This window comes from Zerene cesonia, chromosome 3, assembly GCF_012273895.1.
Source record: "Zerene cesonia ecotype Mississippi chromosome 3, Zerene_cesonia_1.1, whole genome shotgun sequence".
NCBI lineage: Eukaryota > Metazoa > Arthropoda > Insecta > Lepidoptera > Pieridae > Zerene > Zerene cesonia.
In genome coordinates, this window is record NC_052104.1 from 5,786,335 (window position 1) to 5,806,101 (window position 19,767).

Sequence of the window (19,767 nt, forward strand, 5' to 3'; positions counted from 1 at the left end):
TCAAAAAAGTCATAATAAGAGTAATAAATTCTCCCCTAAAAATCGAACACCCTCGAAGCACCTATAGAAAAATGACCAGAATAAATTGGAATGGCAGTGGCAGTCGATAAAACATTCAGTTTATGGGGTGTCATATTTACATTCGGGAGATATCGCATGGGAATAGCGAGGTGCTTACCTATTACTGAGATAATACAATATGTTCCTAGGATTCACCCTTTGTGTTCTGTATACACTTGCATAAGCACATGTGAATTCATATGCTTACAATCAAATTACACAATCAAAAGAAATTTATGTATGTATTTGTATTTATACATTGAAATTATACATGACCCGTTGTGCTTATTACAATTAACTGTACACTAAAGCTTTGCAACTGTTTTAAATAATTACTAAATATTAATTCCCTTTTTACTTTTATTAACGCTCACACTGTCAGATACGTATGACAATGTGTTTAGGTCAATTACAATTACTTTCCTACATAATGATTACTCAAAGGTATATAAAGGTTAGGTAGATAGAATTGGCTAATCCAATTACGGGAGCACTTCAATTACACGAAGCTTGTTTATGTGCGTGAGGGTGCTAATCGATCGGCAATAAATACGGATTCGACTTATTGCTCCTAACTCCTAAGCTCCTGAATAATTTTATTCACCCTACACGTGTACACCGAAACCTTAGCTCAGAATGTATATTTTCCCGCTTATTTTTATTAGGCATCCATGCAATAAACAGAAAATCATACCAGAGTTGATAAACTTCGATGTTTTGGTTGCATATCAGATCTCTTTATGTTCTGGTATGGTGGATTCGTTTAATAATGAATGGAAAATTAATATTATACGAATTGTTTAAGTTTAACAACAACGTTGCTATAATTCAATAGACACCTAATGTCATAATTGTACCAAAATTGTTTCAGTCAACACACAACACAATACAACTATGAGGTACACGGGGCAGGGGGACCGTATAATCAGCGCATGCGGGTTAACTTTTTTAAGGTGACATCTGACAGAATGTGCTCAAATTACTAGCTACTGCTAAACAAGTATCTACATAACATTTTAAATGATGTACCTTGATACATAATTATTTAAAACAGTTCATTTTACGTACTCAGATGTTGACTTATCAACAACAAAAAATGGTTTAATTACGAAAAAAGACAAAATTACCATTCATCATCAACATATCCAAAACGATCATATAAAGGCCATCAGTGAAATGAATGCATTGCGTTTTGATACCCAGCATGTAAAACATATTCCTTGATGGCGATAACTTAGCAGCAGGCGGGCAATAAATATATAAAAATGCCCACGCATTACACTCAGTATTTATATAAAACAAGCACAAACACCCTTTAAATTGCAGCTGAAGATTAGTCGGCGCAATTTTGCCACGTTACGAGACTAGCGATTCCACCAAATAAAATGTTTAGGGTCATTCCCGCCGACAACGAGCGAAACCAGCTCTCCGAAATGCCGATAGACCTATTCCACCCCACGCCCCTTAGGGAACTATATGGGTACGCGGCTATCATAAATTTTGCCAAAAATTTGCAATCCTATCTCCCGGTCCGGCAGGGGAGGCTCAACATTAATATTACTGTTTGTTGGGTAATGTTGCTATAATATGCATAAATCTATTGAATAAAAAATCCCTACTCATGTTTTTTATTACTAACCCGCATGCTAGATGTATATGGTTTTTATGAGAATGATTTTCCCTTTTTACAGGGAATTTTCCTTCATCTATATGAATTAAACTAAGGCAATGTTGTGAATTTAGCCACTTTTTGAGTTCTTCTTGCTTGTGTACTATTATGAAGGCAATTGGATGAATTGCCCTCAGGTTGGATTAATTTTTAATTATAATTACGCCGTAGCAAATGGCGACCGCTCAAGACGCAGACTGAATGCGTGAGACAAGACTTAATCACTCGCTTTATAACGAGGGCGGGAGAGAAATTATACGCATTCTTGAATTATAAGGGATCCATAATTGCATTTCAGATGTTCTTTATTAGAATTTCAATCAACTTCTTTATAAATGTAATTATTCGTTTATTAAATATTTCTGTAGATACTTCTTACTTTTCTCAAGGCTATCTTAGTAAAACATACGGATACAGTATTCTTTTTATACAACTGTTATTGTCACCTCTTTTATGTTATTTTTGTATAAATTAACTCCTATACTTATCAGTTCGATATTTTATTGAATTCCCTACAGCATTAATTACATTTGTCAAATTAATTACAAACCGTAAAGACAACAGACACTGCCTATATGGTAAAATAGTGGTTAAACGTACGCTCATCAGTGAAATATAATGTTCGTAGCGTAGTTAACAGGCACATAAGGGACCATCGTCGTTCGTCGCTTTAGGGCACATAACCCTTGGAATAAAGCATTTGTAATTAAAACGCTCTAAACAGACGATTATGTATGAAAACGACACTCTTGAGTAGAATATGAGTCAAATCTACAGGTGTATGAATAATAATTATTCCATAGAGCGCTTTATCAGTGGCCAGCGCACCTGTTCACGGATGAGGTGAAGATATATTATACGTACTCACATTATTATTATTATTATATTAAGGAGAATGCGTGTCTTATTAATATAATTATTATAGTAAAGAAATAAACATATTGAAAAACATTCCAACATAGTCAGTTTTTTTGTTTGAAAGCTCAACAATAAACTACCTGGATAATTTATTCAAATCGTCTTTCTCGTATGTTTATATAAACAATAATATTAATGAATTATCGAATTAAAAATTAATTCATTATTTTGCATAACAGCTGGTGTCCTTATCGACATAATTGAAAGTATATTGTTATCTAAATTGTTATTTTGCAGCTAACATTTAATCAATAAATAGGCAGTAATTTTTAATTGCGACTGACCAATAAACGAATTATCCATAGTGGCATCCACATTAAGAATCCGTTTGTGCCCGCATTAAGTTTCAATTAAGGGAATTTATGTGTCTGGGCCGATATAAACCTTCATAAATTACGCAGTTGAATTAATAAGCGTACAATAGAGCAAGTAATAAGCACGGTCGGCGGTGACCGCCTGAGTGTAGAGGCAAATTAAATTTGCATGTTAGCAAGCCTATAACACCCCTTAGATACGCCATGTCCATTGCAGGAATCCGCCATTTTGTTCAACAAATGCAGTGGGGTGATTAATATCAGCTGCGTTTTATGAAGATTATAATCACCAAAATTTATTTTCTGAAACCGCAATAAAACAATTATGGTTTCAAACAATTGCATATGTAAAAGGGAATTTTAAATGTTTTTGTATATACGCTTTGTATATAAGTTTAAAGGAAGCGCTTCTAAATGAACTATATCCTATTCAGAAAACTTCACAAACATCTTCAAAGATAAGAATTTTCCCAAGTTAACTCTGTACCTACTATCAAGAAGTATATTTCACTATTGTACAAAATATGAAAAGGTAGGGAGGAGTTAAATTATAATATATTACATAAACGTTCTCCCTTTTGTTTTTAAAAAGTGTTACGTTCTCTTAGAATGGGGCGCGAGGAATATTCAAATTTGTGAGTTTGTAGGGGAGGCTAATTCGTTTTAAATTACGTTATGATATTGTGTTTTGAGTTGAAATATTGTTAGAGGGCTAGGATAGAAAATTACATCGGTTCGTCCCTTGAATTTGAATTGTGAAAGTATATTGTTGCAATTAGTACAAGATGATACCTACAATATTTATTGCACATAAAACTTAATTGCTTATAAGCCCATGCAGCAAACTTCGTTGCGTACATGTTTTAATCTATAAAAGTCACCTTCTGCATGACAACATCAATTTTAAAATAAAAATCAGGTCAATAAAAACAATTAAAGGACTCACCTAAATGAAACGCATTAAATTTAAATTATTCAAAAACCACTTAGTATTATTTACGACTTTTCCAATGACCTGTTGTCGCAGACACATTTGGCGGTAAATTTATTGGGCAGGTGTCTTTATTAATTACTTGATAACCGAAATATTTAATACAATTCATCATGTCTTTGAGAGCGGAAAAGATAATCTAGAATGTTAATAAAGATATAATAATAAATATTCGGGGGAAACCTTTTGTGATTCTTCTTGCGTTAAGGGAAGGAAAATTGCGTAATTCCCCAAGGGAGAAACGGAGTAGGCGACAGCTGTGAAGCCTAATGTTCTTTCTATTTATCTGCAATCAGGGAGCCGTATATATGTAGATAGATATGTCATAACGTTTATTACGATATATTGACGGTACGAGAACAAATTCCTTACATTTTCAGTACTGAGAACTTGCATGATATTTTATTTACAACATACATTATTTGCTATAATTAAATTAGTTGAATATTATTTAAATAAAGCTCACTAATTAAATTAGTTACACAATCAGGATTGTGTAACTACTTTAATTTTGAATAGTTTTTTTTGTAATAACATGATCTTATCTTTTAATGATTGATTGAATTCGAGTTAATCCATATAAATAATATTAACGATCGTTGAAATTAGAATCCAAAGAATAGTGATTTATTGGCTATAAAACTATTGATCGTACTCGAAACGAATTAATACTTTTCGATTGCTTGTCGACTTATATTGCGTAAGCGATGACAATCTCTGTTTTATGAAGGAAACCTCGTAAATGTCTATTAATATGAATGGGCTCCAATTACTTTTACGATTCGCGTTTTGTTGGGAGAGGATCTACAAAAAGTTTACGATCTTCCGCGCCCCCCAAACTGTTGGGCTTTATATCCTCGGGTGTGAAGTCATTGAGAGCTGGATCGAATCGAGGACGCTCTGAACCAAGGGCAGATGGCACACGATCCCATTGAAACGAGCCGTTCATTTTATAATAAAACAAATACATCATAAAGTGAGATCTAAGAGAAAACCAAGGCTGGAAGCCGGTATATATACCACCTGGTACAGATTTTACAAATATTATAAGTTTTTGTGTATTTTTTGTTATAGGTCTTATTTACATAGATATTTGCTATTGGATATATCCAATACACAACATTATAATGTTGTTGGAAGACAATCATATAAATGAACACAAGTAACTAGCTTTTATTTCAGTTTAAAAAGAAAATCTCTACATCAGCTACAAATGTCTTCAAATTTATTCGAATGGATAATTTTATTCTTTTCAAGGTAATTTTTCTATTTGCTCTGATGCTCAACATTATCTATCCTCACTAATATTACAAATGCGCAAGTGTTTTTGTTTGTTTGTCTTTTATTTCAAGTCACATTGGAGCCAGAGAGGGAAAACCACGGTATGATTTTTTTTGTCTGAAAATAGTTTTGTATAGAGAATATAAGCTTTTTATACCACACTGAAACATCTCGTGTCCATGGGAATTTTCAGTGTTTATTCGAGCGAAATCACGGGCGGAAAGCTAGTCTTTAATAAAACAGACAAATGATTCAAATTATCCTCAACGCAACTTGAATTCCCCGCAAAACGCATAAAACAAACACAATCAAATCGGAACATCTGAAACGTACAATAATAGCCGTCCAGTGAATCAGAATGTGCTGATCTGAACGACTATAGGCCAATAACAGAGAGGCGACTTCCTGTGCTGTGTATCAGTGCCGGTGCGTCTATCACACTATACGAGCCGTTGAATGCGTCTTACTCTACTTTTATCGCTCGTATCAGTCATAAAATGCTAATGAACGAGCACTTCGAACCAAACATCCGAGCACAAGATTCATATGACGTTATAAAACGTAACCCGAAGTCGACACTTCGTTGGAAACGTAATCGTAATCGCCCATGCGCTTTCAAAACATCGCGGGTAACACGACCGTCTGAATGGCCGCTAAGATAGCTCGATGTTTTCCAAAGCTCTTTTAACATGCGACCGAGATTATAGGAGGGAAATGTGTGCCGATTTTCAACGGATTTAAAAATCCGTAGGTTAATTGTGATAACCGCTTATACGATAAACGAAACGGGATAAATTTACGCATATCAAAAGTTTCATAAGTGTGATGCATGCTTGTTACTTCGATATACGTAAATAACCTCTTTACAAGTGGAATAGATAATTCCGAAATACCTTAATAACAAAGATCTAATAGAAAAATTACTCGGATAGATAAAATGTTACACGTCACATCTGCTCGTAGTCAGTATTAACATTTCAAAAAATTCATATGGATCGATTAAGTTACATATGGTAGACTTTGAGGATAATCTATAATGTTGTGGTAGGTTAGGATTTTTTTACCATGTATATATTTTATTGAAATAAAATAGTGCGTATTGATAATTCTAACGTTTTATGAGCAATACTCATTTTGAACACGAATTTTATAGATATCGTTAAACATCGCCAATATCACTCAATAAAATTAAGTAAATAGCTCATGTTATTGTGTGAATGAATTCGACTTCTAATAAATATTTATAAGTATTAAAACGCAACGGATATTGTTATATCGGTACGTATCCTTCTAAAACAGGTTGTTAAAGTCAATGAAGTAATTCCACATTTTTTTCATGGAATTAGCATTAATATACATTGTTTTTATCTTTTTAATGAAAAATAAAATCACACAGAATGACTAAACAAGTTTTATTATTTACTGTTTTTATCAACTGGTAACTCTTTACAAAAACCAATTTATCTTTAAGCATTACATCTAACGCCTTAGTCATTTTATGTCTGCATATTTTAAAATTTCAATAAATGATTTCTATAATCAATAAAATTTTAAACCAGACTTTTTGCTGTCGGTGTGTTATCTTAACAATAAGCGTTAATCCTTTCAAGGATTCGTAAAAGGCGCTTTAACAATATTTAGTTATTCTAAAATGGTATGTGACATATAATACTGAGCGTAAATGTTTTTGTGACTCTTGAAATGCGTTATCGTTGAATGATGGAGTCATTTTTAAAAATAAAACCCGCCTCTCCTCGTGTCACGAGAATAAACGACCACCTCGCATTAATAAATTATCAAAATAAACTTTCTTTACACAGCTTTCGTATGTGTGTTTGGGCTTATTTTAAACATGGATTAAATAATATTTAATAGAATCAAGTACGTTGTTAAGAGCAGCAATTGGTTGTTTTAAACATCCTGTTATTGCATTAACACGTGGTAAGTTAATGTAAACAAAGACGACTAAAAATTCGAGGGTAAGGCATTCGTTTCCGTTTATCCGAAATACTGCTGAGATGGCTTTGTGTTTATGATAAGGGAATAGACGTAACGAGCCATTTTATTTATGAGATCGTAACAGTAATTCTGAATAGGAAAGGTTACACTACTTTTATCTTATTGATTGTTATTAGATGATAATTGAGTTCCACTACTAATATAATGTAAAACAAATCAAAGGAAATAACTTTTGAATACGATTGCTCGGTTATGGGAGCTTTTGGTATATAAAATTAATACTACCTACGTGTTAGTAATTAATTGAATATTTTTACGCTTCTTTTTATTTGCTCCCCCCAAAATATCATTACACTCAACCTAGAGTAGTAATAAGCTGTGTTGTGAATAGGTAATCTTAAGAATGCAGTGTTCTTCGTTTTAAAATAAATGAGATAAGTGAACCCTCACTTTAAAGTATGATCAAGTGAGTTTGCTATTACATATGAAACTTCTTTGTTTATGTTTCAACATAAAATACCATTGCAATAAAATTCTGAAATGAATTCTAAACATTTTAATGAAAGCGACTTTAATTACAACACAAGAGACAAAGTTAATTATTCCATTGCAATGGGCATCAGTCTGCACGTTTTATTTGTCAAAATAACTTCTGCTTCCAGCATATCGCATGAAAGAGGGACCCCGCTACTGGTATTGATTTTTTCAAACAGTTTTACGTTTAAGCGAATAGAGTCGAAAATGTAATGTATTTTGCCTGGCAGTGGACATAATGCGTTTTAACGACTGCAACTGGTCGCATGAAACGACTATTGCAATGCTGAAGGTAGAGATTTTTGCTAATGTAAAGCTATACTGAAAAAGAGACATTAATGTGCGATTTTTGTATTATTTTATTAAAAATTTATTCTTTATTATAATCCATTTTACTGTATTATAGTGATATGAATTTCAGATCTAGAGCACAACGAAAACATTATTAGTCAATTTCTCTGTAGAGTCTACGTTCCTAAAATTTAATTGAACATGCCATAATTCAGTCCTATGCGTAATTAAGTTACATTATTCTATCTCTTAGGTAAACAACTACATAGTTGAGACAAATGTAAATAATTTCCAATTAAGACAGTGTGACATTCGCGCATAAATTAAGCATAAACAGTTGCACCTTGCATCAGCGCATAAGAAAACAGTTATAAAATATGCAAAATACTGTTAATTGCTGTCTTAATTATTACTTAATTATCAAATACTAAATAAGCGAATATGCAAAATGGGCTAGGGAAATAGTTTGTAGATAGGCTGTACAGTAGCTGTGTAGTATTTTGTAAATTGTATGTATTCTATTAAATTTTTGTTGGTATTACTAATAAATATTGAAATAAGCAAGCATTCCAAATACATATATATTATTAAATATACAAATAATAGGCAATATACTATAGGCACACAAAGATATGTGATTTTGAATTTTCTATTAACTTTATATCATACATACAATTTCATTATTATTAAATAATGCTTCAATATAAATTAATTACACTGAGATAATTTCTGTACACTTTTATCAAATTACGTACCATACGAATATAATAAATTGATTCACGTAGGTAAGTAATTATAATGGAAACATTCAGACTAATTAAATCGAATATTATGTGTCATTCTAGATATCACATGACCCGTTTATCTGGGATAAAGTCATCAATTTCAATAATAGTTGTCATAACAGCACAATGTATAATGTAATAGTATAATAAATAGCATTTATAACTGTAATAAATGTGCAGTGATCTACAATTCAGTGTCCACTGTTCAGGCATAGGCTTTTATTAATAATTAGGTTGTCCATGAAAGCAGTTAGCTCTTATCAAATTATATTTCTTAACTAACTCAGTTTATCGCATTTTATTAAGCTATGCGCGGTTTCACGTTAATTTAGCGCCTTGATTATTTGATTAAATAACTATATTATGTGTAAAATTAAAACGGTGCGTTTTTTGTAATGTAAAGTCTAGTTAAGTAAAGGAATCAAATATTATATAGTTTTTAATGCAGTTGAGCGCAATATATTTTAACATTGTTCCTTTATATACTATATACGCATATATAATGTGTAACAATGTCAGTGCATAAGTGCATACGATGTAGTTTGTATGAGGCAATGACCCTGTTAACATTAAATCAGCCTGTCAACACTTGTTAGTTCGTTTGTGAGTCCGTTGATGACGTGTTCATATTGGTAGAAGTATGTAACGCTACACGCCTAAGTTTAACAATATGTAAATAACCCTATAAAGGAATAAAGGAAAGCGCTTATCAGATTTTAGATTTTATAGGAACAAAATAAACATGACATACTCTAAAGGCTTAATCGCAGAAGTTATGAAAATTAAATTTTATGATCAATAAAATAGATACCTACTGTAATACATTCATTTCGTAAGATTCTATACAAGTTACAATACCTACCTACTCGAATCGTGTGCTTTGAAACGTTGAGTTTATTAGTAATAGTATTGTTTATGAATATGATATCATCGGTCGCCTTATTAACAGTGAAATCTCAGTAATCGTAGGATCCATTTTAATCTCCGCTTTTCTCCATTACAAATTGTATCGTTTCGTTATATCAGAAAATATGTTTATATTACGCTCACAATTCTCTATTAGTATTCAGCATCAAGATGAATACGTGACGTCAGCCAGGGGCAGATCAAAGATCATTCTGACATGCTACTGTACATACTTGTTAGGTTTTGAAATTAGGGCTGCCTCCGAAGTCCTTTGAATTAAAAATAAATAATAAAGTGTTCTACAAAATAAAATATTACCACTAAAATAACACACAAAATTTAGATTTTATAACTAGGTAATTAGCAAGGTAAGGTAAGGTAAGGTATTAGAATTGCAAAAATATATAATTTACAGTTACAAACTTATAAAAAATCGTTTAATGCTATAATCACCTAGTGGAAGTTAAGTTTCAGATGAAAGTTGAAAATAATAAATAAGAAATGCGCAAAAAGTGCAATGCAAGTTCATTTCTTTTTTTATTATATACACATTTAAAAATATGCACGAAATATCAGACATATCGCCGGCAAACCTTATAATTTTAAATAGCGGGCAATGTTAAATGTGAATAGTTTTTAAAATGTATATTTTGAGCGATATTTTATTATTTATGGCGCATTTTCAGACAGCCCTGGTCTCATGGCAATGTCCATCGCGAAGCGGAGCACAGAACAACATTGTGATGATTTAACTGGCGCTCACAACGAGCAAAAATAGTCCTTTCCGACTCGAACAAGCTTGAAATATTAGCTTTGTAGTCAAATAAATTCCCATATCTCCACTTACGGCCCTTTTCCTGCCCCCGTCCTCGCTAGAAAAGTCTATTTACAGTAACAAGTTCACACGTCTACTAAATTGTAGAAAGGCGTTTCTTGCGAATTAATATCCGCTCTCGTTAAAGGGCACACAATTTTTTGAAACGTAAATATTTCATCTTATCAAAATCTTGTTTAAAAAAACGTCTAGGTTTATATAAGAATGCGTTGACGATTCTTTTTGGCATATAAACCGTTATTTAAATTTACATTTACATGAAATTAATGTACATGAAATGTATGTGCAATAATAAATACATAACATAAACGTAATTACATTACCCATTTTAAATGTGTAATGACTGTACTTAATTGGATTTATATTGTTCATAAAAATTAAAGTGTCTGCGAAATTATTTTGATAATTTAAAGCATTTTAAAGCTTTAATTTGATTAAGCTCAATCACTCTTTTATTTAATACGTAATAATAAGTAACAAATGATTTTACAAATGATTTTTAAATTTCTTGTTTAATTACCTTTCATTACAGAGAATCATATAAGTTATTATGTAAAAAATAATTGAAATTAAATGAAACTACTGTAGTTACGTGTGAACACTAAAAATTGTCCCATTGTGGTCAATAACAACAATCGGGTCTTGTAACATTGCCTTTAGCCATTCCAGGAGTCGCTTAGCTTTACTTGCTCCATAAATAACCCTCTTACCGGACAAACGTTGACATAATTCACATATGACCCTTACGATCCACCGGACTTACATTAATCAAATGGTATAGAACTGGTTTTATACAAAGGTGGGCAGGTTATACAAAATTAAATAAAATAATAAATAAGCGAGAACATTCTGTGAGATTTATTCGAAGAAAAAAGGGACGCAAGAGCCGGGTCTTGTCGCTGTATATTATGTTCGCTTGTGTCGGCTCACGATATACGCCTCTAATTAATGCTACGACGTTGTCTTCCAAGATATATTGTCTTTGCCGCGATCCTTTTAAAACGCTCTCTTAAAATTCTGAGATTAGAAATAAATAAAACAACCGATACAATTTAAATTAAATTTATCAAGGGTCAACATTCAACTTATTCCATGGGATTCATCTTTTATTTTGAAGTAGTCTAGTTCGTGATTTCTTTTTGAAAAGCTCGTTTTAAACTTGCGACTTAATCGATTCCCTAAAAAGAGGTCGATTCAACAAACTCATACATGGAGCAAATTCTCCAATCTACAAAGCTTTCGAAATAATGGAACCCAGCTGACGGGTAGGGAGGTGTCTTCGCCTGTTGTCATGGCGACCGTGCGAAGGGTGGCCAACCTGCCTCGCTAACACATTACAAGCGCTAACAAAAAGCAAATAAATCCACCCCAACTCACAAGTAAAATTAGGCTCTATGTTGTGTACCGGAAGGACCGTTTTAAAATATCGGTTGTTATCATTTATGACCTTTCTCTTTTGATTGTTTAATCGGGACGCGTGTATTGTATTTTGGGTTCCATCTTTGCTTTTTAAATTTAGAATAGATATCTCCATCTCATTTACTCGCATTGCAATCTATATATTTATCGTCCTCAACCGCACTCTTATAATTGTTTCATTTCTGTTTATGACATTTTAAATAGTTTTTAAGTTTGTATAGAAATGACCATCAGCAATAAATGTAAAATTGAAGCAGTAAAAATGCAGCTACGCTAATTTATTGCTCATATAAAATGCGGTTTCCAGATTCTGTTGGATAAAGTGATTTATTCATTGCATATTTATTTCCATATTAAAATTGCGGATTAGCTGTACCGTGTAAAAATGTGGTCAATTAAAGTGTAACTCAGTAAACGGTAATTTTAATTAAACGGAAGTTGCTTCTTGAAAAGACATCCTTTGTTCTTGCATTACATTGTAAGATGTAAAATCATGAAATTAAATTAATTTTTTGCCTCTATGGATAGAATAAATTTTCCTCTTCAATGTTATTGCTTCTGTTACCCCAAATAGGTATCTTATTTTTTGCTAATGCAAGAAGTGCATGTGTTACAGGTAAAATCCATATTTCGTTAGAATGTAATTTCTCTAGTTAGAACCTAGTTCTTATAATCAAAACGCGTTTTTTACAAGACAGGTCAGTTAAATATGTTTTATCTGAGGTTTTATTGGAATTCATATTATTAATATAATAAATTGGATATGTAGGTAAGGATAATTTTATTATTTAAAAATTGAAATCTTACTTAATTTTATGTATATAGATAGATATACTATATAAACAGAAAGCACATTGTTACAAACAAAATAGTTATGTTAATCCATTAGTCACGTCTGGGCATCCTAAATTGCTACCTAAGTTATTCAGGTAAGGTTCTGTATACACGACCGGACATTCCAAAGCGCTTCGTTCGTTGGTCCGCTATCAATTATACACGTAGGGAAGACTATTTATCTTACCTTATTTATTGAACAACTCAAAAACCTGTTTCACTGTGGTCTTCATAAGGAATTTTTTCACAGTGTAAACATGGGTTTATAATTTTATGTTTATTATGTAAAATGAATGTGAATTAAATTAATTTTTGATGAAGGAAAAATAATTTATTGATGAACCGGTTAGATATAAAACTGACAGAAAAACTGTTCGTTTAATAATATTACACGTATATATACCTACGATATAAAAACTTTTATCGATGGTTATGTTAAGAAATCTTTAAAAAGATTGACGTCGAAACGTTGGACGGTAAAGTATCAGTTTGTGAAATCGGGTCTACACTAAAATCTTCAACTAGTTGCTTCTTTCTTAAAGTAAAGGGTTAAAACTTTCACGGATTCTAAGAAAACGTTTTTATCTCGCTTTACACAAAGAGACACCTTACAATGCATTAGAAAGTTGCGCAACCCTTCCTCGCCGAGACGCCTTATAGAGCTTTCTGTTTAGAAATCTCCTATTGTGATTTTTGGACCATTAAATGCCTTTAACCCTTTCCGTTACTTTTTTAAACAACACCTTTTTGGGGACAATCGGCAACTAACGGACCGTGTATTTGTTTACGATACTGTCAAAAACTGTCAAGTCGTAAATTTTTTACATCAATTCTAAGCGTGTAAACTTAGACATTGAATCTACTATGAGGTTGGTCCCAGTAGCGGATACTCTAAAATTAACTTTTATGTAGCCATAAAATATTAATGAGACATTAAACTCAAAGAAGGTTTGGAAATGAAATTTAATGGTTTCCCAAAGCCTTTGCGAATCGAAGCCAATAAATAATATTCGTGATATATAGCAGTAATAAACGTTGCACCTTTCAAAAATGCTAAATATTTATATTTTATTATAATATTTGTAGAATGACACATTAAATGGATGTTATTTATTTCCAGGTCCAAATGGTTGTCCACGGCGGAGGGGTCGACAGACTTACACAAGGTTCCAAACGCTAGAACTAGAAAAGGAATTTCATTTCAACCACTATTTGACACGCAGACGCAGGATAGAGATCGCCCACGCTCTGTGCCTCACAGAGCGACAAATAAAAATATGGTTCCAGAATCGACGTATGAAGTTAAAGAAAGAATTGCGGGCTGTGAAAGAAATAAATGAACAGGCGCGCAGGGAACGAGAGGAACAAGACAGAATGAAACAACAGCAGCAGGAGAAGCAGGCCAAGCTGGAGAGCCAGCACCACGGGCACCACGTGACCCACCACCACGACCCCATGAAAATGCCAATAGACAAGGGCTCCGGCGATATTCTCAAAGTGAATAAGGTGCCGACGTAAGGCGCCCACGCATCGTGTAGCAAAATCCTGACTGATACTGTATCATAGTGTGAATACATGAATGGAAGTGTTACGTCCATGAGGACTCGCGGGTTGCGTTAGTCGATTCGTATCCACTAGTTTTATGTTTTGCGGCTGATTTAGTAGGAGTGTCGCCTCGTTGTGGAGGTGTTTCGTGACTTTTATTGTATTAATGTTCCTTTAGTGCGAAGGACTTGCCTCGGTGTCGTTCGCTGGTGGACAGGCTGGTGATGTGCTTTAAGCATTTATTTTGTTGCCATAACCACACCATGTATTGCAATAATATTTTACTAAATTTACAAAGGTGTTAGTGTCGCTCTAAGATTAACTATTTGGAGTGACTTTCGGTATTGTTAGTTAAGATTATGAATCTGTGAATCTCATAGTATTTATTACAGCAGCTACTCTTAAAACATTATGTTATTTCTTTTTATTATAGCTATTATAATATTATGTACATTTTGATGTATATTTTATTTGGCCGCTGCCCGTGGTCCAGTAACGTTAAAGATTCATCTCCACTATTTTGTGTTATTGTAAATTTTGTTGTATTTGTCAATCGGTTTCAGAAAGTTATTTTTATTTTAGATTGTGATTCAGTTCCGTTAGTTTAGTTCAGTGATTATTGTTGTTTATTTGATCGCGTAAATGTAATATGCAATTATCTATAATTATTATTACATAAATTACTAATTCCATAAGAACGTTAAACGTATATTTAAACAAAAATACGTATCAAAGTACAATTCCATGTGTAGGATTTTGTCGTAAAATCGTTTCTTGATCTTTCTTGGAAATATGCAATATTTTTTGACGATAAACATTCTACCTATATAGAAAATGTCGAGTCCTAATCAATGAACAGGTTTCGATGATGATTACGACGTATTGTCCAAATAAGTCAGCAGTTCAAAATTATATACGTAACATTGATACATATAATAAACAATAATGTGTACTAAAGTAAAATTTTACATGTATCTTTAAAGTTGAATAGAATAAGTGTAATATATCTTAAACGTAAGTTCGACTTTTTATGAAGTAATCTAGGTGTCATTTATACGATCTCCTTGTTCGTATTTTTGGGGACAGTTTGTTCGAAAAATATTATACAGATAGCATATAGCATCCGGCTTCAACTTTATCAAAATTTCAATTATTGACTCAAACGTGCTTCCAAAGTAATAAACATGTCTTTCACAAATTTTTAGGCAAAAGATTTTTCTTTTCGTTAGATACCTTTTTGAATACTTCACAATAATACTTAGTTTGCTTGTAATTCATATTGTGCCAAAATAAATTAGTAACTTTTTCATATCTCCTATCATCTCCTTAATTCGCGTCCCATTTAAGCATTAATATTTTTTAAAACGTAATATCAGAACAAATTTAGTAGTAAAAATTAGTGTTGATAGTCACCATTATACGTAAATTATTGTCAGGGTAGAAATAATAAAAAATTAAATATAAAATAATATGTGTCGATATGAATACATTTGCTTCATTTTAATAATCATCTGTAAAATCAACTGTCCACTGTTTATACCATATTAATACTTACGGCCTATACATTTTCCTTAAATGACGACTAATATCGTGATATCATGTTATAGGCGTAAGAATTTCCGAATCGTGTTTTCAATAATTCCAAGCCATTGTAGAATTAAAACCGATATAATATAGGATTAATGATTCACGCAATATAAACTATAAAATAGATTAAAAAAATATTTTAAAACGTATTAAAAGGTTCATTTTTATTTTAAGTTTTCCAAAGGAATAATTTTTATGAAACAGTCTACGTATTATAAATATATTGAATGTATCGGCGATCGATATGTGCAATAGTTTTATTCGAATTGGTTTATTCTATCGTCGTGTTTGGTGTAAGGTTGTCGTTAGTAGGTATATAAAATTAACAATATTCCATCTTTGAACGTGAATAAATCGAACAAAATGTACTTAACTTTGGTATGTGTAGGCTTTATAAATTATTATGCATAGTTGTAACTACCGTAGATACTGATAATTTTAAGCGTATAGAACCGGTGGAAGTATTTGATTGAAAACGCTTAATTGCATATTTAGTCTCGTTAAATACAAATGGATGAGAAGGTTGCTTATTAGAACAAGGGACGTACACAGTTACACACCGATATTTGAACAATTACAACGCAACGTGTGTATACGAACTGTTACAAAATTGTTATCACTTATAGATAATTGAGTGGTTGTTTTCCCTATATTGATTTGTGAATTAAGAATTGTTTCATTATTTTGTGGGATAGTGCAAATTAGGAGATTTATAATATGCGGAATGGAGCCTTTATGGTTATTGCTTATAACTACTCGATCTTCACTGGTTTCATTTTCAACAATAGGTAGAACTTGAGGTGTATGAGTAATGAAATTTGTGTGTATGTACGTCCAATGATTTATGTTAGGTTTTCTTTATTGTTTCTGCCTCGTAAAGAACTGTAGATAATTCACGAGAAACAATGAGCAATTTGCTAAATAGATTATATACGACCTCCATCCGTCTTGCCATATACATAGCTAGAGTTCTCTAGACCTTAGGTATTATAGTGCTTATAATACCAATACCATGTCATTTGTTTATGTATGTTAACATTTTTGTTTGCCTTTCAAAAACATTGTTTGATATCAAAATATAAAGTTTGGATTTAAAAGATATAAATTATTTATTGCAATATATAATTTGTTTATTATTTTTGATGGAAATCGTCCTGTTTTATGTTTTATGTTAAAGTTATAAAGACTTTCTTTGTGTAGGTTATGATCAATTTCTTGTCTTATAAATGTAGCAATGTATGTACGTACATCTATATTTTTGAGAATAGTAATTAAATCGTCATTTAAAAATAAGTGTAAATAGTTGTCAAAGTTTTTGTCGCGCATTATATATTTTTTGTTCATATTTTGTTTATGTTATGTATTTATGTAATGAGTGCCGTACACGGTTCGCTAACAATAAAATAGTGACAAAACAAATTATTATTTTATTGCTTTTGTTTGCCTTATAAAAATACATACTTCAATTAAGTACAAGAAAATAGTAAAGCATTTACGTTATATTGTCAATGTACCAAAATATATATAAACAATGTTTAAATTGTCCTTTTGAATAGAGAACCGGAGTACGGAACCCTGTGACTGTGTCGTGTTAATATAAGCAAAATAGAGGGGTGATTGTATATGAAACCCGCATTCAATATTGTAATATTAATTTCGAAGATTCAAGAGAATAAAGAGTTAATAAAACAACATGCACATTTTTTCTTACTTCAAGTTTCCCTTGTGTGGGTATCCTTCAAGTATCCTTGGACCATCCTTAATATATTACTGTTATAACCTGATCACTTATAAATAATCACTGGTTACTATCGATTAAACATACATGAGTTCATACATGATGCAGTGTGTGACAAATTTTATAATCAATACATTTCTTATGTTAGTCCACTTATATAGTAAAGTTATTGTGGATTGCATAGTAAATAACACAGAAGTTACTTCTTACTAGTACTTAATTTTTCTTGCATGATTTCAACAACTACTTAATTTATCAAAAAAACTATTCAGGACACTACATTGACACATCGTTTATTAACAATTTCACAAATTTATTTTTTCTTCGTTCTGGTTATGTGCATGGAAAATCACTCTTAATTCTATTTTTGACATAATATCTGTAGCCTATAAGGTGAACCTAATACAAATAAAATATGCTGAATGGTTTACCGAATTACTTGCATGCAAACAGAAAAATTTGCTAACCCTTGTTTCGGGGTCTATAAAACAGACATATTGCATAGCATTTTCTAATGATAAAATAAATGAATAGAGTGGTCACGTTACTGTTTTATTGTACATAAGTATGTAGGTTTTTCCTCAGTGAAAAACTCTAAATCATTTGTAGCTCTACTTGAAATATTTATATGTAGGTACTGATTGTACGTTTAAAAATATTTCAGATGACTTGTATTCAAATAACTATTTATAGTTGTCTCAGCAATAATTACTTCCAAAATAATTATTTCTATTCTTGTTTTATTTCATTAAATCGATAATAATGTGCAATGCACTGCTACTACAAATTAAAGTAACGAACGTATAATTTTAGGGTTCGTTTTAAATCCAAAGACGTTTAACTCTCATATATATACATCGCATCGATCTCTTGTTTAAATTTTGGAACAATTTTTGAAAATTAATTAAGATCAAGTTATCTGTCTAATTATAAGTTGTAAGAAAGCTCAAAACTTGTCAAATACAACCAAAATATTTCATCAGATTAATTTATTTACCAGAACTTTTATTTATGTGGTAATTGTTATTAAATAACAATAATTGAAATAGCTATTGTATCTAACGCTTTTTCAAAACAAAATTATCTGAGTTGTATCAATTGATAAACAATTTTTATACGTTCTTCCTATGAACCCATCCAATTATGAACAATTCCAATTTAACAAGAGCTTTATTCCCGTACATGCAAATGATCATTTTGTATTACACGTCACTTCACATCACATTTATAAATGGAAAATATCATAAAATAAAAAACTATATTCTATGGGTAATAATGAGCTGTATGATGTTTTCATGAATCATGATTATATAACTCAATTCCTGTTAATCGTTATCTAGTGAATCACCAGAAAAGTAACACATCAATCATTTTCAGAAATTCCCATACAATAAAAACGTAAAAGTATAAGCAAATAAAATGTCAATGCAATTAATATTTCCAATGTTGAATTAAATTGTTCCAGTGTACCTAAATCACCAACCAAGATACCTACAGATGGATTCGATGATCGATGACGATGAAGAATGTCGTATCGATTTATATTAACTACGCTTCATTAATATTATTAACATTAACACCTTGGTGATAACAATTATAATAATCATAGGCATGATAGTTCAACCAATGCGATGACGTTACGTTTCTAGATATCTGCCTACTTAAAACCATATTAAATTTTAACCGTAACTAATATTCACACTGTCGGCAACTCATTCTTTTAACAGTATCTGTCTCATATATCATTACAAAAAAGAAAAAAACCATTGCCCTAATAGTTAAATGCCCCTAAATACCAATAACGTTTGTCGGATCCCCGCCAAAAACAAACCATGAGTTATATCCATAATGTAATGTATTCTACCATTCCGCCATTTTCCATTCTCCACAGACACTAGTGCTGTCAAATAAATTTCAGACCTACGGAATTCACAATAGGTGGGATCGTTTCACGTTGAACTCAGAATCGCTCAGCAATTCACTTCCCCATTCCAAATGAAAGCTATGCGAAACTTGTGATGGGTTCAAACGATTTTGCGCTTAAACTCTCAAACATTTTTTGTATCGACCTTTCAGTTTTTGTTGATAGTTTTTTTCTAGT

At 31.7% G+C, this 19,767-nt stretch overlaps 1 protein-coding gene across 1 annotated transcript in view; it reads left to right on the plus strand.

Moving 5' to 3' along the window:
* LOC119839290 (homeobox protein abdominal-A homolog) overlaps positions 1–14,314 on the plus strand; it is a 15,870-nt gene extending 1,556 nt beyond the window's left edge. The window contains exon 2 of the mRNA XM_038365533.1: positions 13,917–14,314. Within this exon, the coding sequence (XP_038221461.1) occupies positions 13,917–14,314 (398 nt within the window). The remainder of the gene's footprint in view (positions 1–13,916) is intronic.
* Positions 14,315–19,767: the final 5,453 nt, after the last annotated feature.